This window comes from Lutjanus erythropterus, chromosome 23 (genome assembly GCF_056507025.1).
Source record: "Lutjanus erythropterus isolate fLutEry1 chromosome 23, fLutEry1.hap2, whole genome shotgun sequence".
NCBI classification, from domain to species: Eukaryota; Metazoa; Chordata; class Actinopteri; order Lutjaniformes; family Lutjanidae; genus Lutjanus; species Lutjanus erythropterus.
The window spans coordinates 11,302,999-11,328,955 of NC_139339.1; the positions used below are offsets into that span (position 1 = coordinate 11,302,999).

The window sequence follows — 25,957 nt, forward strand, 5'->3', positions numbered from 1 at the left end:
TATGTATGTATGGTCATATGTATGTATGCATGGTCATATGTATGTATGGTCATATGTATGTATGTATGTATGTATGTATGCTCATATGTATGTATGTATGTATGTATCTATGTATGTATATATGTATGTATGTATGTATGCTCATATGTATGTATGTATGTATGTATGGTCACATGTTTGTATGTATGAATGCATGTATGGTCATATGTATGTATGTATGTATGTATGTATGTATGTAGGGTCATATGTATGTATGTATGCATGGTCATAAGTATATATGGTCATATGTATGTATGTATGTATGTATGTATGCTCATATGTATGTATGTTTGTATTCATGGTCATATGTTTGGCCATATGTATGAATGTATGCTCATATGTATGTATGCTCATATGTATGTACGTATGTACGTATGTATGTATGTATGTATGTATGTATGTATGTATGCTCATATGTATGTATGTATGTATTTATGCTCATATGTATGTATGTATGTATGCTCATATGTATGTATGTATGTATGCTCATATGTATGTATGTATGTATGCATGTATGGTCATATGTATGTATGTATGTATGTATGCTCATATGTATGTATGTATGTATCTATGTATGTATATATGTATGTATGTATGTATGTATGCTCATATGTATGTATGTATGTATGTATGGTCACATGTTTGTATGTATGTATGCATGTATGGTCATATGTATGTATGTATGTATGTATGTATGTAGGGTCATATGTATGTATGTATGCATGGTCATAAGTATATATGGTCATATGTATGTATGTATGTATGCTCATATGTATGTATGTTTGTATTCATGGTCATATGTTTGGCCATATGTATGAATGTATGCTCATATGTATGTATGCTCATATGTATGTACGTATGTATGTATGTATGTATGTATGTATGTATGTATGTATGCTCATATGTATGTATGTATGTATTTATGCTCATATGTATGTATGTATGTATGCTCATATGTATGTATGTATGTATGTATGTATGTATGTATGTATGCATGTATGGTCATATGTATGTATGTATGTATGGTCATATGTATGTATGTATGTATGTATGTGTATGTATGTATGTACGGTCATATGTATGTATGTATGTATGTATGTATGTATGGTCATATCCCTCTATGGTACACATTATGATGCCAGTGAGGGAAATGTGTTTTTATGTCTCAAAATAGACTAAATAAACATAATCTGAAGAAATTTTATTTTTATTTTTATTTTTGGAAGTTTTTGGGGTTCGTTGCCTGTAGGCAACATTGTACCATAATGGTGCATAAGTGAAAAAGAACGTTCCTTTTCCAATTTGAACATTGTTTATTTCATAAACATATGCAAAAATATTCAATAACATCAAGAAGTCACAATTCATTTTAAATTTTGAATTAAAAAGAATTATGAAAATAATTTAAATATGTATGTATGTATGTATGTATGTATGCTCATATGTATGTATGTATGTATGTATGTATGTATGTATGTATGTATGTATGTATATATGCTCATATGTATGTATGCTCATATGTATGTATGTATGTATGTATGTATGAATGTATGTATGGTCACATGTATGTATGTATATATGCATGGTCATATGTATGTATGTATGTATACATGTATGCTCATATGTATATATGTATGTATGTATGCATGGTCATATGTATGACCATATGTATGTATGTATGTGTGTATGTATGTATGGTTATATGAATGTATGCATGGTCATATGTATGTATGGTCATATGTATGTATGTATATATGTATGGTCATAAGTATGTATGTATGTATCTATGTATATATGTATGGTCATATGTATGTATGAATGCATGGTCATATGTATGTATGGTCATATGTATGTATGTATGTATGTATGTATGTATGTATGGTCATATGTATGTATGTTTGTATGCATGGTCATATGTTTGGCCATATGTATGAATGTATGCTCATATGTATGTATGCTCATATGTATGTACGTATGTATGTATGTATGTATGGTCATATGTATGTATGTATGGTCATATGTATGTATACATGGTCATATGTATGTATGTATGTATGTATGTATGTATGTATGTATTCTCATATGTATGTATGTATATATGCTCATATGTATGTATGCTCATATGTATGTATGTATGTATGTATGGTCACATGTATGTATGTATGCATGGTCATATGTATGTATGGTCATATGTATGTATGTATGTATGTATGTATGTATGTATGTATGGTCATATGTATGCATGTATGGTCATAAGTATGTATGTATGTATGTGTGTATGTATGGTCATATGTATGTATGTATGTATGTATGTATGTATGTATGTATGTATATATGTATGTATGTATGGTCATATGTATGTATGCATGGTCATATGTATGTATGGTCATATGTATGTATGTATGTATGTATGTATGTATGTATGCTCATATGTATGTATGTATGTATGTATGTATCTATGTATGTACATATGTATGTATGTATGTATGCTCATATGTATGTATGTATGTATGTATGTATGGTCACATGTTTGTATGTATGTATGCATGTATGGTCATATGTATGTATGTATGTATGTATGTATGTATGTATGTATGTAGGGTCATATGTATGTATGTATGCATGGTCATAAGTATGTATGCTCATATGTATGTATGTATGTATGTATGGTCACATGTATGTATGTATGCATGGTCATATGTATGTATGGTCATATGTATGTATGTATGTATGTATGTATGTATGGTCATATGTATGCATGTATGGTCATAAGTATGTATGTATGTATGTGTGTATGTATGGTCATATGTATGTATGCATGGTCATATGTATGTATGGTCATATGTATGTATGTATGTATGTATGTATGTATGTATGTATGGTCATATGTATGTATGTATGTATCTGTGTATGTATGTATGGTCATATGTATGTATGTATGTATGTATGTATGCTCATATGTATGTATGTATGTATGTATGTATCTATGTATGTATATATGTATGTATGTATGTATGGTCATATGTATGTATGTATGTATGTATGTATGTTCATATGTATGTATGTTTGTATTCATGGTCATATGTTTGGCCATATGTATGAATGTATGCTCATATGTATGTATGCTCATATGTATGTACGTATGTATGTATGTATGTATGTATGTATGTATGCTCATATGTATGTATGTATGTATTTATGCTCATATGTATGTATGTATGTATGCTCATATGTATGTATGTATGTATGTATGTATGTATGTATGTATGTATGCATGTATGATCATATGTATGTATGTATGTATGTATGCTCATATGTATGTATGTATGTATGTATCTATGTATGTATATATGTATGTATGTATGTATGCTCATATGTATGTATGTATGTATGTATGGTCACATGTTTGTATGTATGTATGCATGTATGGTCATATGTATGTATATGTATGTATGTATGCATGTATGGTCATATGTATGTATGTATGTATGGTCATATGTATGTATGTATGTATGTGTATGTATGTATGTACGGTCATATGTATGTATGTATGTATGTATGTATGGTCATATCCCTCTATGGTACACATTATGATGCCAGTGAGGGAAATGTGTTTTTATGTCTCAAAATAGACTAAATAAACATAATCTGAAGAAATTTTATTTTTATTTTTATTTTTGGAAGTTTTTGGGGTTCGTTGCCTGTAGGCAACATTGTACCATAATGGTGCATAAGTGAAAAAGAACGTTCCTTTTCCAATTTGAACATTGTTTATTTCATAAACATATGCAAAAATATTCAATAACATCAAGAAGTCACAATTCATTTTAAATTTTAAATTAAAAAGAATTATAAAAAGAATTTATATATATATGTATGTATGTATGTATGTATGTATGTATGTATGGTCATATATATGTATGTATGTATGTATGTATGTATGTATGGTCATATGTATGTATGTATGGTCATATGTATGTATGCATGGCCATATGTATGTATGTATGCTCATATGTATGTATGCATGGTCATATGTATGTATGTATTCTCATATGTATGTATGTATGTATGTATGTATGTATGTATGGTCATATGTATGTATGTATATATGCTCATATGTATGTATGGTCACATGTATGTATGTATGTATGGTCACATGTATGTATGTTTGCATGGTCATATGTATGTATGTATGTATGTATGCATGTATGCTCATATGTATGTATGTATGTATGTATGTATGCATGGTCATATATATGACCATATGTATGTATGTATGTATGTGTATATGTATGTATGGTCATATGAATGTATGCATGGTCATATGTATGTATGGTCATATGTATGCATGTATGATCATAAGTATGCATGTATGTATGGTCATATGTATGTATATATGTATGCATGGTCATATGTATATATGGTCATGTATGTATGTATGTATGTATGTATGGTCATATGTATGTATGTTTGTATGCATGGTCATATGTTTGGCCATATGTATGAATGTATGCTCATATGTATGTATGCTCATTTCAATCAGGAGAGACTAAGAGTAAAAGAGAAATGGTTTATTGGCACATGCATGATATATGAAACATGAACAGTCTTTGGCGGTTAGACCCCAATGAGGTGAAACAATATGTATATATAAATGGGGGTGATGAAGCTGTAGTGAAGAGAACCCCGCCGGGGTCTAGACACTGGTGGTGGTGGTGATGATGAGGTGCAAAGCAGAGACTGGTGAGGTGAAGTGGCTCTGGACTCCTGCTGCCTGGACCTGAAGGCTGGAGGAGAGGGCGTCAGGGAGTATCGAGGTGAACATCTTCTGCTACCTGGGTCCAGTGACTGGAGGAGAGAGGGGTGGAGGAGGGTCGCGCGATTGACTGAATGACAACTGATGGAGCAAAGACAGAGGTGATTTAAAGATTTGGCAGCAGCAAATTGACTGGCTATCGCGACCGTGGCAAAATCTGAATGGATGGTAAAGACGAAGGTGAACGCCCACAAACAGCTGATTAGAGGGAATAGGAGGAGAGAGGCGGAGTAAAGGAAAGTTGTGAATGAAGGCAGCGTAATAGAAGGTCTTCCTGATTGAACTTACGCTGAGCTACATATGTACGTAAGTATGTATGTATGTATGTATGCTCATATGTATGTATGCTCATATGTATGTATGTATGTATTTATGTATATATGTATGCATGTATGGTCATATGTATGTATGTATGTATGCTCATATGTATGTATGTATGTATGTATGTATGTGTATGTATGTATGTACGGTCATATGTATGTATGTATGTATGTATGTATGGTCATATCCCTCTATGGTACACATTATGATGCCAGTGAGGGAAATGTGTTTTTATGTCTCAAAATAGACTAAATAAACATAATCTGAAGAAATTTTATTTTTATTTTTATTTTTGGAAGTTTTTGGGGTTCGTTGCCTGTAGGCAACATTGTACCATAATGGTGCATAAGTGAATAAGAATGTTCCTTTTCCAATTTGAACATTATTTATTTCATAAACATATGCAAAAATATTCAATAACATCAAGAAGTCACAATTCATTTTAAATTTTAAATGAAAAAGAATTATAAAAAGAATTTATATATATATGTATGTATGTATGTATGTATGTATGTATGTATAGTCATATATATGTATGTATGTATGTATGTATGTATGTATGCTCATATGTATGTATATATGTATGCTCATATGTATGTATGCATGGTCATATGTATGTATGTATGTATGCTCATATGTATGTATGCATGGTCATATGTATGTATGTATGCTCATATGTATGTATGTATGGTCATATGTATGTATGGTTATATGCTCATATGTATGTATGCTCATATGTATGTATGTACGTATGTATGTATGTATGTATGTATGGTCACATGTATGTATGTATGCATGGTCATATGTATGTATGTATGTATGCATGTATGCTCATATGTATGTATGTATGTATGTATGTATGTATGTATGTATGCATGGTCATATGTATGACCATATGTATGTATGTATGTGTGTATGTACGTATGTTCATATGAATTTATGCATGGTCATATGTATGTATGTATGTATGTACGTATGTATGTATGTATGGTCATATGTATGCATGTATGGTCATAAGTATGTATGTATGTATGTATGTATGTATGGTCATATGTATGTATGTATGCATGGTCATATATATGTATGGTCATACGTATGTATGTATGTATGTATATATGTATGTATATATGTATGTATGTACGTATGTATGTACGTATGTATGTATGCTCATATGTATGTATGTATGCATGGTCACATGTATGTATGTATGTATGTATGTATGTATGTATGGTCATATCCCGCTATGGTACACATTATGATGCCAGTGAAGGAAATGTGTTTTTATGTCTCAAAATAGACTAAATAAACATAATCTGAAGAAATTTTATTTTTATTTTTATTTTTATTTTTGGAAGTTTTTGGGGTTCGTTGCCTGTAGGCAACATTGTACCATAATGGTGCATAAGTGAAAAAGAACGTTCCTTTTCCAATTTGAACATTGTTAATTTCATAAACATATGCAAAAATATTCAATAACATCAAAAAGTCACAATTCATTTTAAATTTTAAATTAAAAAGCATTATAAAAAGAATTTATATATATATATATATATATATGTATATATATATATATATATATATATATATATATATATATATATATATATATATATGTATATATGTATGTATGTATGTATGGTCATATATATGTATGTATGTATGTATGCTCATATGTATGTATGTATGCTCATATTTATGTATGCATGGTCATATGTATGTATGTATGCTATATGTATGTATGCATGGTCATATGTATGTATGTATTCTCATATGTATGTATGTATGTATGCTCATATGTATGTATGTATATATGCTCATATGTATGTATGCTCATATGTATGTATGTATGTATGTATGGTCACATGTATGTATGTATGCATGGTCATATGTATGTATGTATGTATGCATGTATGCTCATATGTATGTATGTATGCATGGTCATATGTATGACCATATGTATGTATGTATGTGTGTATGTATGTATGGTCATATGAATGTATGCATGGTCATATGTATGTATGTATGTATGTATGTATGTATGTATGTATGTATGGTCATATGTATGTATGTATATATGCTCATATGTATGAATGGTCATATGTATGTATGTATGCATGGTCATATGTACGTATGTATGTATGTATGTATGTATGTATGGTCATATGTATGTATGTTTGTATGCATGGTCATATGTTTGGCCATATGTATGTATGCTCATATGTATGTACGCATGTATGCATGTATGCTCATATGTATGTATGCTCATATGTATGTATGCTCATATGTATGTATGTATGTATTTATGCTAATATGTATGTATGTATGTATGCTCATATGTATGTATGTATGTATGCTCATATGTATGTATGTATGGTCATAAGTATGTATGTATGTATGTATGTATGTATGTACGTATGTATGTATGTATGTATGCATGTATGGTCATATGTATGTATGCATGGTCATATGTATGTATGTATGTATGTATGGTCATATGTATGCATGTATGGTCATAAGTATGTATGTATGTATGTACGTATGTATGTATGTATGTATGCATGTATGGTCATATGTATGTATGTATGCATGTATGCTCATATGTATGTATGTGTATGTATGTATGTATGGTCATATGTATGTATGTATGTATGTAGGTATGTATGTATGCTCATATGTATGTATGTATGAATGTATGATCATATGTATGTATGCTCATATGTATGTACGTATGTATGTATGTATGCTCATATGTATGTATGTATGTATGTATGTATGCTCATATGTATGTATGTATGTATGTATGCTCATATGTATGTATGTATGCTCATATTTATGTATGCATGGTCATATGTATGTATGTATGCTATATGTATGTATGCATGGTCATATGTATGTATGTATTCTCATATGTATGTATGTATGTATGTATGTATGTATGTATGTATGGTCATATGTATGTATGTATATATGCTCATATGTATGTATGCTCATATGTATGTATGTATGTATGTATGGTCACATGTATGTATGTATGCATGGTCATATGTATGTATGTATGTATGTATGCATGTATGCTCATATGTATGTATGTATGTATGTATGCATGGTCATATGTATGACCATATGTATGTATGTATGTGTGTATGTATGTATGGTCATATGAATGTATGCATGGTCATATGTATGTATGTATGTATGTATGTATGTATGTATGTATGTATGGTCATATGTATGTATGTATATATGCTCATATGTATGAATGGTCATATGTATGTATGTATGCATGGTCTTATGTATGTATGTATGTATGTATGTATGTATGGTCATATGTATGTATGTATGTTTGTATGCATGGTCATATGTTTGGCCATATGTATGTATGCTCATATGTATGTACGCATGTATGCATGTATGCTCATATGTATGTATGTATGTATTTATGCTAATATGTATGTATGTATGTATGCTCATATGTATGTATGTATGTATGCTCATATGTATGTATGTATGGTCATAAGTATGTATTTATGTATGTATGTACGTATGTATGTATGGTCATATGTATGTATGCATGGTCATATGTATGTATGTATGTATGTATGTATGTATGTATGGTCATATGTATGCATGTATGGTCATAAGTATGTATGTATGTATGTACGTATGTATGTATGTATGTATGTATGCATGTATGGTCATATGTATGTATGTATGCATGTATGCTCATATGTATGTATGTGTATGTATGTATGTATGGTCTTATGTATGTATGTATGTATGTAGGTATGTATGTATGCTCATATGTATGTATGTATGAATGTATGATCATATGTATGTATGCTCATATGTATGTACGTATGTATGTATGTATGCTCATATGTATGTATGTATGTATGTATGTATGTATGCTCATATGTATGTATGTATGTATTTATGCTCATATGTATGTATGTATGTATGCTCATATGTATGTATGTATGTATGCATGTATGGTCATATGTATGTATGTAGGTATGCTCATATGTATGTATGTATGTATGTGTATGTATGTATGTACGGTCATATGTATGTATGTATGTATGTATGTATGTATGTATGTATGTATGTATGGTCATATCCCTCTATGGTACACATTATGATGCCAGTGAGGGAAATGTGTTTTTATGTCTCAAAATAGACTAAATAAACATAATCTGAAGAAATTTTATTTTTATTTTTATTTTTGGAAGTTTTTGGGGTTCGTTGCCTGTAGGCAACATTGTACCATAATGGTGCATAAGTGAAAAAGAACGTTCCTTTTCCAATTTGAACATTGTTTATTTCATAAACATATGCAAAAATATTCAATAACATCAAGAAGTCACAATTCATTTTAAATTTTAAATTAAAAAGAATTTTAAAAAGAATTTTAAAAGTTTCTTGGCTAAATGTTGCCTGTAGGCAACATTTGTACCATTTAGGAACAACCCATTGAAATAAATGTGTAAAGTATAAAACTTTAAACTACTTAAATCAACAAAGATAAACATTACCATAACCATTTGAAAAACAAAAACAACAAATTCCAGTGTTTGATCATCACTGCTTCATTTCAGTGCATGTTTTGTGTCAGTACCCTGTGTCTTTCCTGACATGTGTTGCCATCACTTGTGGTGTTGCTGCTCAGTGCTTATGGAACTCCATGAAGCAGTTTTTTTCAGGAGTGAAGCACAGGCAGGTGACACATTTTGTGCACTGTGATTTCACTATACCCTTACATCCAGGATATCTGCATCTGCCCTTTTTCTCCACCCAAATAGGCCAGTGGTCAGTGTTGTGTTTGCTATAGTGATTCCATAATGGTTTACTGTTGCAGGCAACATTGCAAATTTCCATGATGGCACGTTGTTGCCTCAGGGCAACAGCTGCATTTTAACACGTATCCACTATTAAATTAGTAAATAAGTTGCATGAAACTATCAAAACTTAAAGTTTACTCACCTATTAGTGTGAAGACATTTTTTTCCAGGTGGAAAAGGGACAAAAAATAACTTTTTGAGGGTCTTTTTTTTGCTTTTTTCCTTAGAAAAAGCCCGCCAAGAAGGGTTTCAAAATCGCTTCCTGGAGGTCATGTGACAACTTAAAGCATTGTTAATGGTTCCACCTCTTTTTTAAAGTATCGCATCATTTAAAGGGATGCATTGTGGAGATGTGACAGGGCAAAAATGGGTTTGTTGCCTGAGGGCAACATGGTACCATAGAGGGTTAACAAAAACCTCAAGTACACTGTCTATTACTGAATGCAACATGTTGTCCCTAAAAACTAAATTGTAGCTTTTGTTATTGTAGCACAAAACTGACATTAGCATATCCAGTATTTAAATTTTACAGCTGTACTTAAGGACATTTAAAAAAAAAAAAAAAGACAGAGACAGACATGTAGTAAAACTTTTATTCATTTTTTTCCAAGTCAAAAAAACAAATAGAACAAAGATACAGAGAATGAGATAATGAATGTATTTCTATACAGTGGCAATTTCAAGTTAAACCTTCCTTTGCCCAGACATGTGAAGTCTTTCCTCAGTTTGAAACCCTGTCTCGCCCTCAGTTTGGACGCACACACGCATACACGCATTCATACAACCTGGGAGTCCCGCTGATGCTCTGAATTGAGTGGACAGCACACAGTTAAGACAACAGGATTAGATGCAAGCATAGTGGACAAAATATCACAATGTCTGGGGCTTAGGTCCACCACAATATTTACTAAGTGCAATTCCAAAACCTGCTTTTTTTTTTTTTTTATCTCAAAAGGCCAGAGGATGCCGTCCTTTCAATTCAAGACCATCTTAGAAGCAATGTTTCACAAAATCTGACAAATCACTGTATTTTATCTTCTCAGGACTCCCAGTCAGACCCAATACGTCCCCTCCCTCCCCACGATTCCCCTCGTCACAGGTACATACACTGGTAGAAAATAAGAAAACACTGATTTCAGAAATGAGGATCACTTGTGGATGAAGAGGGGAAGAGGGAGGAGACCCAGCAAGCCCAATAAATTCATAAACTGCATCGAGGGAAAGGGGAAAAACTGCTTCCATTGTCACCAAGCGTACAGACGGTTCCCTAACACAGTCAAAACTAGGTTGAGTCATGTGAGAAAGCACCCATATTCAAAAAGAAGATCACACTAATGTAGTGGGTAAGGTTTTTTTTTTTAATAGAGAGGCCCAAAAGTGCTGTTTCTTTGGACGATCTCTGCTTAAAAGAAAATAAACTGAAGAAAAAACGCCAACAGGAGGACAAATGTTGCCCTCTGGCGTCCCGAGAAGTGAAAACACTGAACCGAGCACTGAACTTTGTGCCACCTCTGCCTTTTAACTGAAGCGATGTCACGACCCGCTGACAGCATGCAACATTTCGTACAACTGTTAGTGAAAAGAGCAGTCGCCGTTGTGGCAAAAAACTCAGACTTTTTGGGGAGAATGAGGGGGAAAATAAAAGCACTCCCCTCCGTCCCCTGCCCCTTCATCCACAGTATATGAACGTGAGCCTCCTGCAAACAGGTTTACAAAGTCACCAAAAGCAAACTAAGAGAAAAAAGCCAAAACAAATTAAAAATTCTTAGTTTTCCTCTATTCATATTCACACAGAATAGTAGTTAACTTTCTTTCTTAAATAAATTGAACAGTCCAAATAATCCTGTGTACACATCAGCTATCAGAAATGGGACGAAGATTAGCGAGAAGTGGGAGGGATTTGAAGAAAAATTCCAACCTAAAGCTCGATTAAAATGTATTAACATGTGCTACTCATGCAAACAATGACAAAAGCAGCAACGCCAAACTAGTATGCCTCGTCCACATGTGCCCCATTTCCTCCTAAAATCAAAAGTAAAGACAGAATAATCATTCTGGCTAGTATTTTTTTTTTTCATATAAATCTTTAAATTCCCAGTGTCACGGGAAGAATATCATCTGGAAAAAAGTGTTTTTATTTCTCTTCTTCTGATGCACAAGTCTCCAAAATGGTAGAGGACAAGAGGATGCTGGTGGGTGTTTTCATGACATCTTTCAGGTTTTTGTCTTTGGGGTGTGAAGGAGGAAGAGGGGAGGGCGATGGGTACATATACCTATGCAGTCAATGATGTTCAGAGTGAGATTTTGTTTCCCTGCAAGCCAGTTTCTCTCTCCTATCATGTATTTCTGCTTTCTTCTTTAAACATTCTGATCATTTTAATAGAGAGCTGCAGGGATGATATTTTTATAGGCCAATGTGAAAGTTAGCATCACGCTGGTTCTCTTGTCCAAAGCCATTTTTCTGTTGGACTGGTGCTGAAAATAAGCTGTGTCTCAACATTACTAACATTAAATGACTAGTATTTGGTCTGAACTCTGAACCTCATTAAGCCACTTGTGAGCAACAGCCTTTTCTAGGACACGTAACAGTTTCATAATTTGAGTCAGGTATTTACAGACATATTTCGTTGTAGAACAAAACATGAAAAACTCTTCAGCTTGTGTTAACCACAGACCTTATTTCAGGCGTCCATACATCTATTGGCTTTGAGACAAGGGATCAAGAAGTGCTAATATGCTAACTTATTTCTGGGTTTTAGGACTCATTCCTGCAGCACTTTGTATATCGAACATCTAGAGCTCCACAAAATGCCCCCAAAAGTGGCAGCAACTGTAGTTTTACAAAAGCAGCAAAAGGTCTTACAAGATACACCTTGGTGAAATATGCAGTAAACAAAGTCTAAACCTCTTCTCCTCGATTTTCTTTACAGCTTATGCTTTAGTGATGAATACAATCCACTTCTCAAAAAGGCTTTTGGCAATATGTACGCTTTCCACGACTATACACCCAACATTTAGAGAACAAGAGAGAGAGACTGGATGCAGTACACTATAAAGTTAAAAAGGGATATTTCCTCCCCAATAATGTGTTCACCACATCTTCCTCTCTTCCCTCTTGGGATTTGCAGTTTTGCTCCAACACCCCGTGTGAAAATTAAAAAACTATTTCAAAAGGCAGCCTTTTTTCCTTCAGGCAAAGCAGTTCAAGTCTTTCACATAATAGTTTTGAAGATTTCTTGGTGGTAAAGGAGGCTCCATCAGATGGCGAAGACTGGAGCGTGACAGAGGTCCCCAAGGGAGAGAGAAACAATCACGGTTGGGACCCCTGTGGCTTATAGTGGCTCCGCCACCTCCAGCTGGTCAAAGATGCTGTCCTTCAGGTGTCCACCACCATGAGGTGACGGGGTTTCATCAGCTGCCTCCCCTTCTCAGCCGCGGCGCTTCAGTTGTTCTCCTCGTCGCTGTCTTCGGGGCTGATGGCCGGGCTGTAGGTGGGTGAGGTGGGGCTGTATCCAGGGGAGGTGGGGCTGTACGTGGAGCCTTTAGGACTAGTTGGCGAGTACGTAGGAGACGTGGGTGAGTACTTGGGTGAAGTTGGGGAGTAAGTAGGGGAGGTGGGGGAGTATTTGGGGCTTGTGGGGGTGTAAGTTGGAGAAGTTGGAGAATAGGTAGGAGAGGTGGGGCTGTATTTTGGAGTCGTTGGGGAGTAGGTGGGAGAGGTCGGCGAGTACTTCGGCGACGTCGGGGAGTACTTCGGCGAGGTGGGGGAATATTTGGGAGAGGTTGGGGTGTACTCTGGGGAGCTGGGGCTGTATGATGGCGAAGTTGGGGTGTATTTGGGAGAGGTGGGGGAGTAGGAGGGGGAGCTGGGGCTGTATGAGGGGGAGCTGGGTGTGTAGGTGGGTGACTGCGGGGTGTAGCGCGGACTGGAGGGAGAGTAGGACGGAGAGGTGGGGGAGTACGAGGGGGAGGTGGGGGAGTAGTTGGGGCTGGTCGGGGTGTAGTTGGGAGAGGTTGGGGAGTAAGAGGGCGATGTAGGGGAGTAGGATGGTGAGGTAGGGGAGTAACTGGGCGAGGTGGGAGTGTAGTTTGGTGACGTGGGGCTGTAGCTTGGGCTGGTCGGTGAGTAGGAAGGAGAGGTGGGGGAGTACGAGGGGGAGGTGGGGGAGTAAGATGGAGACGTGGGAGAGTAAGAGGGAGAGGTGGGCGAGTATGAAGGTGAGGTGGGCGAGTAGCTGGGTGATGTCGGGCTGTAGCTCGGCGATGTCGGGCTGTAGCTTGGTGAGGTGGGGGAGTAAGAGGGGGATGTAGGGGAATAGGAGGGGGAGGTGGGCGAGTAAGAAGGAGATGTTGGGGAATAAGATGGAGACGTGGGTGAATAGGAGGGAGAAGTTGGGGAGTAACTGGGCGAGGTGGGTGAATAGGAAGGAGATGTCGGGCTGTAGTTGGGGCTGGTGGGGGAGTAAGAGGGAGAAGTGGGCGAGTAGGAGGGTGATGTTGGGGAGTATCCAGGGCTCTGCGGGGTGTAGCCTCCAGGGGAGCGAGGCTCGTAGGCTGGGGAGGTGGGTGAATAGTTTGGTGACATGGCTCCACCTAAAAATGAAAAGAGAAAAACTCAGGGATCCATTCTCGAGCCACTATTATTATTTTTTTATTGAGCTAGTAAACAATGTAACATTTTGTTCACTTTTAAGCTAGCTAGCAAACATTGAAAATGCTAAATACTTAAATATCTGATTCAGTTTTTTTTAATAGCATTCTTACATTATCTACAGTATGTGAACATTGTTTAAATAATTTATTTAGAGGTACTAAATTAGTCATTTTTCTCCTCTTCTTGCACATCATTTTCTTTCATTTCAATCTATGCAAAGAAATAAATTAATAAAATTATTAAATTCTTACTATACACGTGTAACAAATCTAAAAGTACCCTAAACCATGATTTCTGCGGTGTCTAACCTGGAGATGGGATGTACGGGCTCGCAGGTCCTGGAGATCCCGGAGACCCAGGAGTGGGAGACCAGGCCGGCGAGTAGCCTGGAGAGAAGCCACTTGCATCTGAAGCTGCACTGGGAGAGAAACCTGCTGCTCCGGGGGTCATGCCGCTTCCTGAAGGGAAAAACAAAAAGGACAAAACTTAGTCAATGATCCATAAAAACAAACACAGAAGGAGATGAACCAAATTAACCTGGGAATACACTTACCGACGCTGGGAGACCAGGCGCCGTAGGCTGGTGTTGCTCCTGTGTTCCACGGGGTCATGGCAGGTGACATGCCACTCATGGGACTCGGTACCGTGCCAAAGAACATGCCAGTGGCTGCAAATAAGATGGATAGAGAACATAAATATCATAGCTCTCACACTAGATCAACTGCATTATATCTGATACACGTCTCTCCACTTACGTCCAGCCACGCTGATGCCAGGTATGTTGGTCGGGATCTCCATGCCATATTTGCACTTCTCAGCATCCAACAGCAGGTCAAAGCATCCTGTACCAGCCGGAGCGAGCTGGCCGAGCATGATGTTTTCAGACACACCCTTCATGGGGTCACTCTCACCATGGGAGGACGCCTCCATCAAAACATCCACCTGGAGTGGAGAGAGGAAAAATCCAATTCTTAAATAACAGCAAGGATAAAGCAGTTTCCTCTGATGATTTAAAACTAGAATTATTCCTTTAATTAAATAATTATCCTCTCACCGTCTCCTCAAAGGAACACTTCATGAGCGGTCCTGTGTCTTGACGGTTGATGCCGTGACGTGTGATGGCCATCAAGTGACCGCGGCACGTCATGGTGTCACAAAGCAGAGCCAAGTGACGGTAGTTGACGTAGGAACCGTCGAAGGAGATGACGTGGTACAACTCCCTCTCCAGAGCCTTTCGCACAGCTTCAATACCCAACACCTTCGCAAGAGAGACATTAAATTACCATCTTTAAAAATCAGACGCAATTCTATCGTTGAGAGAAACCTTTTTTTGGTGCTTTCGTACCGTGAAGATCTCCACAATGTCGTTGGAGGTGGTCCTGACGGGATCGACGTCCTTCTCACTGAGGACCCTCATGAGGCTCACTCCGTCTGTCTCCAGGATCCACTCCTGCAGGGCCTTGAACTCACCGTCCTCTGTGATGATGATCTTCTTCTTGTTGTCAGTCTGGGGCAAGTGCATGTACACCTGGAGGACATAAGTGTGACCTTTGAATCATAGTCTCAGACAAATATATCAGCTATCTGTGATTGGCAGTTTTTTTGGCATTTTCATTTATTTTAACTTCAGATTCAAAATGTCTATGAAAGTATGGTTGGTTTTTTGTTTAATAAGGAAAACTGGCATAAGAATATTTCCTTTCTTGATATTTTGAGAGTTTGTGTTGTTTATGTATTGGATGTAGCCAGCTGTAAAATTTTTAACATATTGCTCAAACCGAGCAGGTATGTTTTTGTTACTGATGACAACCTTGCAATGCTCCTGTAGCAGAAAACCTACTGTGGGTGTATGTGTGGGTGCGTGTGTGTTCACTCTGTTACCTTGCTGATCTGCTCAATGCCTTGAAGGGTCATGTCAGTCAGCATGTTGGACTCAATGCACCTCAAGAACACATCGTCATCCATTTTGTCCACCACCTCCTCATCCTACAAAAGGAAAATACAGTTATTCTTCATGATCAATATAAAAAAATTGACTTCAGTGTTTATACTGTTATTGAGTCACCGCACACCTCTTGGAACTTGTTCTCATCGCTGTTCATGATTCTGATCCGCAGGACAAGCTTCTCTGCGTTGTCGTCATTGAAAATACAATTCAGGTCGTCTCCAAAACCTTGTGAGCAAAACAAACGTGTCATTAGAGAAAAACTGCCTTGTTTCTCCTAAAACATTGAATCTCAATACAGACACCAAAACAAAAACAACTAATACTGAAACTAATAAAATCTAGACTAAAACATAACAGTTTTAAACTAAAATGAATCCAGCAAACTCATGGAACCGAAATGAAAACAAAAATATAATTAAGTCTGTTGGATCCAACCCACCTGCGTTGATCTTCTCTGCGATCTGCTCCATAGTCAGCTTGCGATCAGTCATGTGTTTGCGGTCGAGCTCGATACGAAGCAGCCACGGTGAAATGCGTGTCACATCAAAGTCGGGCATCTCATAGTACACGTTCACCCACTCCTGGTCCTCGGCCACCACCGTGTTCTGGGGGTTCGGGTCGTAGTAGATGGCGGTGTTGGCCGTCACCTATTGAGGAAAAGGTCATTTTGATTTTAAATTCTTTCCTTTATGTGACATTATTGGATCTCAAATGGTTAATTAAGAAAGTTTGTGGATTCAAAATAAAGTAACCTTTCTCAGTGTGGTGTGTTCCAGTCGACAGAGGATGTCTTTGGCTCTTTCAGCGTCACGTGCCGCCTGACCCAGCAGGAAAACAGTCAGCGAGGGTGTCTTGGGCCTCTTGGAGATGTTGATCAACTCCTTCAGACGAGGCACACCCAGTGTTACGTTCTTGGCTGACACACCGGCGTAGTGGAAAGTGTTCAGTGTCATCTGGGTGGCCGGCTCTCCCAGCGACTGAGCAGCCAGAGCACCGACCATTTCACCCGGGTGGGCCTGAGAACGGAGAAAAACATGGGATTATTAAGTCTCAAGTCTGACAGCTCTGTTAAACAAATCTAAAATTAATACAACAATATGCTAAACTTACAATGGACTGGTTGAATTTGGTCTCGATCTCTCCCAGCAGCCAGTCGAACGCCTCAGTGGAAAGGCGGAACTCCTCCGTCATGCGCTTGGAGCAAAGTGTGGAGCGCAGGTGGATGTTGAAGAGCAGAGTGGCGTTCTGCTGGGCCTGTCTGCTCAGTGGGTCCTCGCCGTTCACAATCACCAGCTTCTTACTCAGCTCCTGAACACCTAAAGATCCAAACAAACACCAAGAGATTGAGATTTGTGCTACAATGTCATGACATTTATGAGGTTTTCTGGTGGAGTTTTGTGTTGTCAAGAATCCAGAACTTTGTACGCATATTTAAGATTTAAGTGTGTTTATTTACATAAAAAGTAGGGTAAAAACATATTTTCTACTACACATGGTTATATCTTGATGTTTATGATATAAACTCCTCAACACTCTGACGTGATAAGATTACCTTGGCCTATGGCAAAGAGAGACTTGGACTTGAACTCTGCTTGTTACGTCACAGACGGGGATTCACCAGGTGGCTTTACATGGCTTTGAAAAGCACCTGAGGTCAGGCCTCGATCTCTTAGTTCTAAATATACAACCAGTGCTTCGTTCACATGCTTCACACAATCCTGTGACTAAATATACGGACAAGAAACGACAATCTGTGTGACAACTTTACTCTGTAATTCTACAGAGGAACAATAAACACTGACTAGCGATGACATTTTGTTCTTTGGTTAATGAGGTTTGTTGTTTTTGAGCTCACCGTCGACAACCCTCAGAGGGTTGAGGTCTGTTGGGGTTCGGGTGTTGATGCGGAAGATCTTCTGAGCGTTCCAGATCATTCTGGCCAGGTTGCAGGGCAGCACCACCTGCAGGCGAGGAGAAGCATTGCAGCATGTGAGTATTTTATTGTTTCACGTGGCAGACCGACAGCGAAGAGGTGTCTACAAATGAGCCCACAGACCTTACTGTCCCCGGTGGGGAAAATGGCTCGCAGGACCTCCCTGTCCTCCTTCATCTTTTCAAACTCCCTCTCCAAGGCACTCTGCACGTGGGCGTTGGTCATCACGTCTTTCACTACGTCTTCCTGCAGCGTCCGCCTCAGCGCTCGCTCATTGGTGCAATCAAACTTAAACCTTGATGGATTAAACAAAATGAGAGAGAGTTAACCCACTGATTGTGACCGGTTGGTTACTGACCGTTAACCAATATTGACAATATTATGGATACAGCTAAATAAGGTTACAGCAAGCATGGGACACTTTATTGACTATTTTACATCTTAAAGTGGTCAAATTTGTTTATTATGATTATGTAGCGGTCTTATCTTTTAGTCTCCATTGAACAAGTTGTCTTTTAATGAATTATTCGAATAGCACAGCAAAATTGCAACCTTTTTTTTTGCAATTTCAAAAAGCTGCTGTTAAATCTGGACTGATTAAAGACAAACACTGTAATACAAAACACACGGTTCTAACTCTGAGTATATTTATATATATATATATATGGGTGTGAGACTTACTTCTTTTCAAAGGCCTTGTGTGAGGGTTTGAGTGTTGCCACATTCTGGAACTCGACATTCTCTCCCGCCAGGCCATCTTCACCGTAACGCAGCTGAACCACCTGGTTGATGGAGTTACGCACCGTGCCGTCGTACTTCACCATCACAGACTCCATAGACTTGATCAGACGACGCTGGATGTAACCTGTTTGAACAGAATCGCAACGTTAGAAACCAAAGTCCATTTAAATGTCTTTTGGTTGTGTGATTTATTGACCGTTCTCCCGTCCAGCTGCCTGGTCTCACCAGTCTCAGCAGTCTTGACAGCTGTGTCGATCAGACCCTCTCTGCCTCCCATGGCGTGAAAGAAGAATTCAGTTGGCGTCAGGCCGGCCAGGTATGAGTTCTCCACGAAGCCTCTGCTCTCAGGACCGTAATCATCCTTAATGAAGTGAGGCAGCGTGCGGTGTTTGAAGCCGAAGGGGATTCGTTTACCCTCCACGTTCTGCTGCCCCACCACGGCAATAACCTGAAGGAGGGAAGGTAAGTGTCAAAGATGAAGTGACTCAAACCTATCACTCATCTGTTATAAGGCAGTGATGGTTTGGTGGATTCTTTTACCTGTGAGATGTTAATCTTTGACCCCTTGGAACCAGCCACCACCATGGACTTGAAGTTGTTGTACTCAGACAGAGACTTCTGGGCAGAGGATCCCGTTTTGTCACGAGCGTCGTTCAGGATACGATTCACCTGGTTCTCAAAGGTCTGCCTCAGTGTGTTACCGGGGGTCGGCTCCAGCTCGTTGTTGTGGGCTTTCTCAATGACCTGGCAGATGAAAGGCAAAGATGTAAATTTTCTATAGTAATATCTGCTGAAAAACAAGAACAACTGTATTGAAAGAATCAAATCTGAGTTATCTTGTGAGTTTTTAGAGATGGCTATGTAAATACTTGGTGCTTACTTCTATCACATCCTGTTTGGCTTTCTTGATGGTATTCTGGATGTCAAGGTAGGTCTTGGCGTCAGCAATGGAGTCCCCGATACCAATGGAATGACCTGAAGAAAATGAGCAAGCTTGTAAGTACTAAGACAAAAACAGCAGCAAAGAATAGAAATGACTGACTGCAAAAACACAAAGGTTGGGTTGCACCAAGAAGGATTTATTTTTAAACCTGATTAAATTACAGTTAAATCAATCTTTATTGGTGCAATGTAGTCTAAATGATTAAGTTTGAAAAATATACAGTTGTTACATTTGTACTGTTTTCTTACCCTCGATGAGCAGCCAGTTGTTGACCACAGTCTGAATGTTGGAGTAGAAAAGACGCGTGATGTCGTGGCCCATCTCCAGGTAGGAGATGTGGACGAGGGAGCCGGCGGAGGTTCCCAGAGATTTCTTACACAGGATGCCCATGATCAACTCACCGTTCTCCACTATGACCTGTGTGAATGAGAAGCACGTGGGGTCACTTGCGTTGTCATTCATGTTCATTCATTATTGGGTGACATAATTAATCAGGGTGCTGTACCTTGGTGTCCCCCGGTGAGATGTGTTTGTACGGGCCGCTGTCCTCATCGTCAGGATGGGTGCTGTGTGTGCGGATCACGTTAATGTGTCCAGGAATGATTAAGCTGAAGATCTGCTTGCCCGTCCACAGAGGGCGGGGCTTGAGGATGGCCGGCTGAGGCACCTTCCCGTCCCACGTCGAGAGGAACATGAGGAGGTTCATCACTTCACCCTGTGGTGGAGAGATGCAGTGTTAACACTCTTTCACACAAGAAAAAAAGCAACCGCTGCTGATCTCACGACAATCTCCTTACTCTCTCTAAGAAGACGTCTCTCTTGGTGAATTTGCGGACAGCTGTCAGGGTGTCCTGCACGATACCCATGACGGGCCTGTTGGACTGGGGTGTGACGATCATACGCGGTACCATGGCCAGCTCCTGAATCTCTGCCCTCGTCTCCAGAGACTGAGGCAGGTGGAGGTTCATCTCATCCCCGTCGAAGTCAGCGTTGTATGGGGTGGTCACACTGGAGGGAGGCAAGAAGACAGGACGTTAGAACTGCTACACCACATCAGGGCTGCAACTAACTATCCTTTCAGCTTTAAAGAAAATGTCATTTTCTCCATTACAGAAATATCCTCAATAAGGTCTCGTCATATAGGTGATTCAGTCTGCAGCCATTTTCTAGTTATGTTTTTTAGGAAGACGTAAGTGTTCACTGAAAACAATTTTGGTACCTGAGGTTGAGTCGAAAGGTGGACCACGGCAGGATTCTGACTCTGTGCCCCATCATGGACATTTTATGTAGTGTAGGCTGTCGGTTGAAGATGACGATGTCACCATCACACATGTGTCTTTCCACCTAAACAGAGAGAAACATCAGTTTTTGTCAGGGATAAAAAATATGTGTTATATAACTGTAGAGTTGCTCATAATTGTTTGAATCTTGCCTTGTAGCCAATCTGCAGATGAAGGTCACTTGGTTTGGGGTGGAATCGCAGGTCAATTCTGTCTCCATTGTCACGGATGATGTATTTGGCTCCAGGGTACTGGCTGTTGCCTCTTCGTACCAGCTCTTGTAATCTAGGGCAGTCATCAGAATGAATTAGCTGACCTCACATTTAATGAAAATGATTCTGAAATTCATTTTTACTTGCTGTGCAAAAGTTGAATTGACTAACTATTCCAAAGTACCTGTCAATATTAAAGGGTGTGACGATTTCTGGGAAGGTCATGTTGGCTGCGATGGATCGTGGAACGCCGACTTGGTCGATCTGCAGGTTGGGGTCTGGGGTGATGACAGTTCGGGCAGAGAAGTCCACACGCTTACCCATGAGGTTACCTCTGACTCGCCCTTCCTTCCCCTTTAGACGCTGTTTGATGGATTTGAGAGGACGGCCAGACTTTTGCATTGCCTGTGAAAGGAAATAATTGTAATTTAAAGACTGTGCCAAAATGTAACACAGAAACATGTGAAAACAAATGAGACTGTGCTCAGATTAGTGCATTTTAACACTAAAACTAATGGGAAAATGTAAACATACCCTTGGCAGGCCTGGCAATTCATTGTCCACCATGGTGGCAACATGAAACTGAAGCAGTTTGACGTCCTCAGCTATGACGTGAGCTGCAGCACCGCTCTGCTCGTTTCTTCTCAGCTGGTTGTTGATTTTGACGATGTCAGCGAGCTTGTGAGTTAAGTCATCCTATAAAAAAAAGAAATGAATAGATGATTTGTTGTTATCATTGTCGTTGTATACAAAAACTAAACATTCAGTGAGGGATCAAGTTACTGTACCTGGTTGCGAGCAGAACCCTGCATGACGACAGCAGGCCTGACAGCCAGCGGAGGCACCGGCAGCACTGTTACGATCATCCACTCTGGTCGAGCGAACTTGGGATCCATGCCCAAGATGATGTCCTCCTCATCCGAGATGCGCTTGAAGATCTCGTGTACACGCTCAGGACTCAGCAGGATTTTCTTCTCCTGCGAATCCTCATTCACGTGCTTCCACTCGGCGTACAGCTCCAAGCCAGAGCGTCTGATACCCGGCTGGTAGCGACCGCAGCCGCCGTGGCCCTGCAGAGATCACGTAGTGGAAAGAGAAGGGCGCCATGAAGTAAATAAGTTGAGCAGCGTCATTAATGCTGAGATGACAAAAAGATTCCACCCAAATACCTTCTCCTTGGTGATGTCCTCCTCGGTATCCTGCTGTTCCATTCCAAATTTGTTGTCCATCTCCTCCCCTCCCTCGCAGATGTTTTTGCCTTTGCAGAGCTCGTATACGTGTGTCAGGCGCTTCCTGGGCTGCCCTTTAGATTTCAGCAGGATGTCTTTGATCTTTGGATTGTTCTAAAGGTAAAAGGCAACAGTAACAAGATAAATATCAAAATGCAAGATACAGATAATGAAATATCTTAAGAAGACTGGAGTGAAGCATGAGGGAAAGCTGTACTACTGTACACGGGAATGTGTGAAAATTAAATCCTTGTCAATATATTATGATAATGATTGATCAAGTCTTATCAGAAAAAAAGAATGTTTATGATATGCAGAAACCTTTCATGTACTTCTTAAAATATAATATTAACGTTGGTAACCTGCTTCAGCAGGAACAAGCCATCATGTACATGGATCAAATAAACAACTTTTAGTCATTCTATTTTTAGTTTGTTTTTCCTTTTCTAAAATATGTTTGTTTGTTTCTTTAATTCATTTTCCTTCTGTTGGTTCAGGGCCGATGGGGTGATGGGAAGGAGAACAGGGTGAAAAATGTTTGCTGGGATATTTGGCAATTATTCCCTGTACATTTCTATGTGATTTGCAAACACTGTTAGAAAACCATCAAAATGGAAAAGGCTGTGAACCAGACAAATTATTTTATGATAAAAATCAAATAACTGAATTACTAGAATTTCATTATGTACTTTAGTATGTTGAATATACTTACCGAATCCACTAGTAACTTGGAGCAAAAGAAGCAGACACATCGAAGAACCTTCATGATCTTTGTCACAAAGCCAACATGGAAAACTGGCTTTGCCAGTTCTATGTGCCCAAAGTGGCCTGGACATTCTGTCATGTTGCCTGAAAGAACAAAAACCAAGTCATGACATCAGAGAGGGACGGCAGTCTAATGATCAATAATATATTTTAGTATAAAATGCTAACATGACACCATACCTGCACATGTCTGACATCTTCCAGTTCGTTCTATGACCCCTTGTCTTGGGTCCATAAGGCCACCAAGTTTAGGGCGTCCTCCTTCTGTTGTTTCGGGGTACTTGATTCCCCCTTCAGTAACAGACATCCGTTTCTGAAGAAAAGTAGATCATAATTGTTTATTTATTGCCAAGTAAGTTTTCACATACAAGGAATCTGTTGTGGCATGTAGGTGCAAAACAAAGTACAAAAATATAAATTAATATTAAGACAAGTACTATGAGTTAAAACAACAAAAACAGAAAAAATAGAAAGCTAACAGTAACATACATAAAGAATATATATATGTATATATATACACACACAGTATAAGCTGTGTGTTTAAGTTCACACTACAATAATCAGCAGTGCTAGAATATCAATTACATAAAAAAAAAATGTATTGTCCGAATAATTCCTCATTCACATCAGTGATAGAAATTAAATTTCTACAAAGCATCATCCACAGCTCAGTGCAAAAATACAACTTCAATTAACCGAAAGCTTGTTGCATCCACCTAACCTAACTGCAAACATTACAACATTACAACACAGCACTTGCAATAACAAATAATCTAGTGTTCATTAACCCTCATAACCACAAAAACACCGTCCTGAGTAGAAGAAAACATGCATATCCGAAATTGTTGAAGTACCCTTTTATTCGTTTATTGTGTGAGAAATTCAACGAATACGTACAATGCGACCGGTAATAAAACAAATAAGTCGTGTCCATAACGAAGAACTATAAAATAATTAAAATATTTACTTACTGATGGGCCTACAAGGTACATTGCATGAATGAAAAGGGGGTTTAATTGATGTGATAGCATGGATCCTTTCTGAGAATGTTGTGCTTAAAGTTTTTCAAACTTCCTGCTACATGCTAGTTAGCACAAGCTCCACCAGCCTGACACAGCTAGCTAGGCTAGGCTAACAGCGAGCATTTTCCGTTGTAAACAGAACCATGTCTTTGCCACATATGTTAAAAACCACAAGATAAGTTAAGAACATGTAAGAGTGGTGTGTGATCTGTACAAGAATTAATAAAATACCCCACTCCCCCCCCAAAAAGAAAACCTACAAGCTCATCTGGGCTGATGATGCCGAACTGAACTCTCTTGATCGTGCGCAATGGGCATGCGCTGTCGCCGGAGGGCGGTCCGTGCATCCTGTCTATTCAAAGAGACGCGTCCTTCCTCGGCACGCCGCTTTGTGAGCAGGAACAGCCGTTAAATAGTCACCACGACTCTGGTCAGGTTGCCAACGGTGACCGGATAGTCTCCGAAGGCGATATCCCAGGGACCTCTGCTGTCGGTTGCCTTTATAGCCTAATTATTTATGTTTTGGTCCTAAGTAAGATGGCTACCGACTGTTCCCTTCCCTTTTCAGGTCTACACTCTGGAGCGCTCTGAGCGCTTCTGAGCATGAAGCGCTTCAACGCTTGCATATATAGACTGACTGACTGCTACGGGGCTGCACACGCGAAAAGGCAAGGGCTGACTCTGCGGAAGGTGGGACATAGATATCTGTAGTAAAACGCTCATTGGCCATTCAAGACAGTTATATGAATAATTAATTTTATCGCACGTACAGCCATTTAGAGAGCACGTTTATTTTTTCAACGAATCAAAACTAAAGGCGGGCGTTGATTTAATCTAAACTCTTTCTGATTGGCTTTATTAAAAGAGAGTAGGCTGTACGGCGTTTAATTTGCATGCAAAATATGAATATTCAATTAAAATCCTCTGGATTTGTCTCTTTCCTTATTAATATTGAGCAGCAGGAAGGAGAGACCCAATGGCTCCGAAGAAAGGAACCTTCTTAGAATAATTTTAACAAAACCCGCCCTGCTTCCGATGTTTGCCGAACGTGGCCGATGTGGATTTCTTCCCTCAGAGCAAAAATAAAAAAAATCCCTCTTCTCCCGTTCGTCTCGCTGTAGATCAGCCTGGGCTCTAAGAAAAGAGGCTCAGGGCTGAGGCCTATTAAGACCTTTAATCAAACAGGGGGAAATTGTCTAAATACATAATATTTTCC

The 25,957-nt window shown here is 38.6% G+C and overlaps 1 protein-coding gene across 1 annotated transcript; it reads right to left on the reverse strand.

Moving 5' to 3' along the window:
* Positions 1 to 10,593: 10,593 nt before the first annotated feature.
* On the reverse strand, positions 10,594 to 25,360 carry polr2a (RNA polymerase II subunit A). Its single transcript, XM_084712270.1, has 29 exons — positions 25,002 to 25,360; positions 23,900 to 24,032; positions 23,667 to 23,803; positions 22,895 to 23,068; positions 22,514 to 22,795; positions 22,260 to 22,421; positions 21,910 to 22,130; positions 21,666 to 21,798; positions 21,453 to 21,577; positions 21,031 to 21,241; positions 20,739 to 20,948; positions 20,482 to 20,650; positions 20,171 to 20,265; positions 19,831 to 20,034; positions 19,516 to 19,738; positions 19,231 to 19,414; positions 18,673 to 18,844; positions 18,472 to 18,577; positions 17,727 to 17,932; positions 17,369 to 17,632; positions 17,056 to 17,263; positions 16,741 to 16,841; positions 16,550 to 16,654; positions 16,014 to 16,196; positions 15,723 to 15,926; positions 15,424 to 15,610; positions 15,222 to 15,335; positions 14,977 to 15,126; positions 10,594 to 14,607 (listed from the first exon to the last, which is right to left on the reverse strand). Exons 1-29 carry the CDS (start codon positions 25,086 to 25,088, stop codon positions 13,457 to 13,459), a joined length of 5,901 nt encoding a protein of 1,966 aa, XP_084568396.1. The 5' UTR covers positions 25,089 to 25,360; the 3' UTR covers positions 10,594 to 13,456.
* Positions 25,361 to 25,957: the final 597 nt, after the last annotated feature.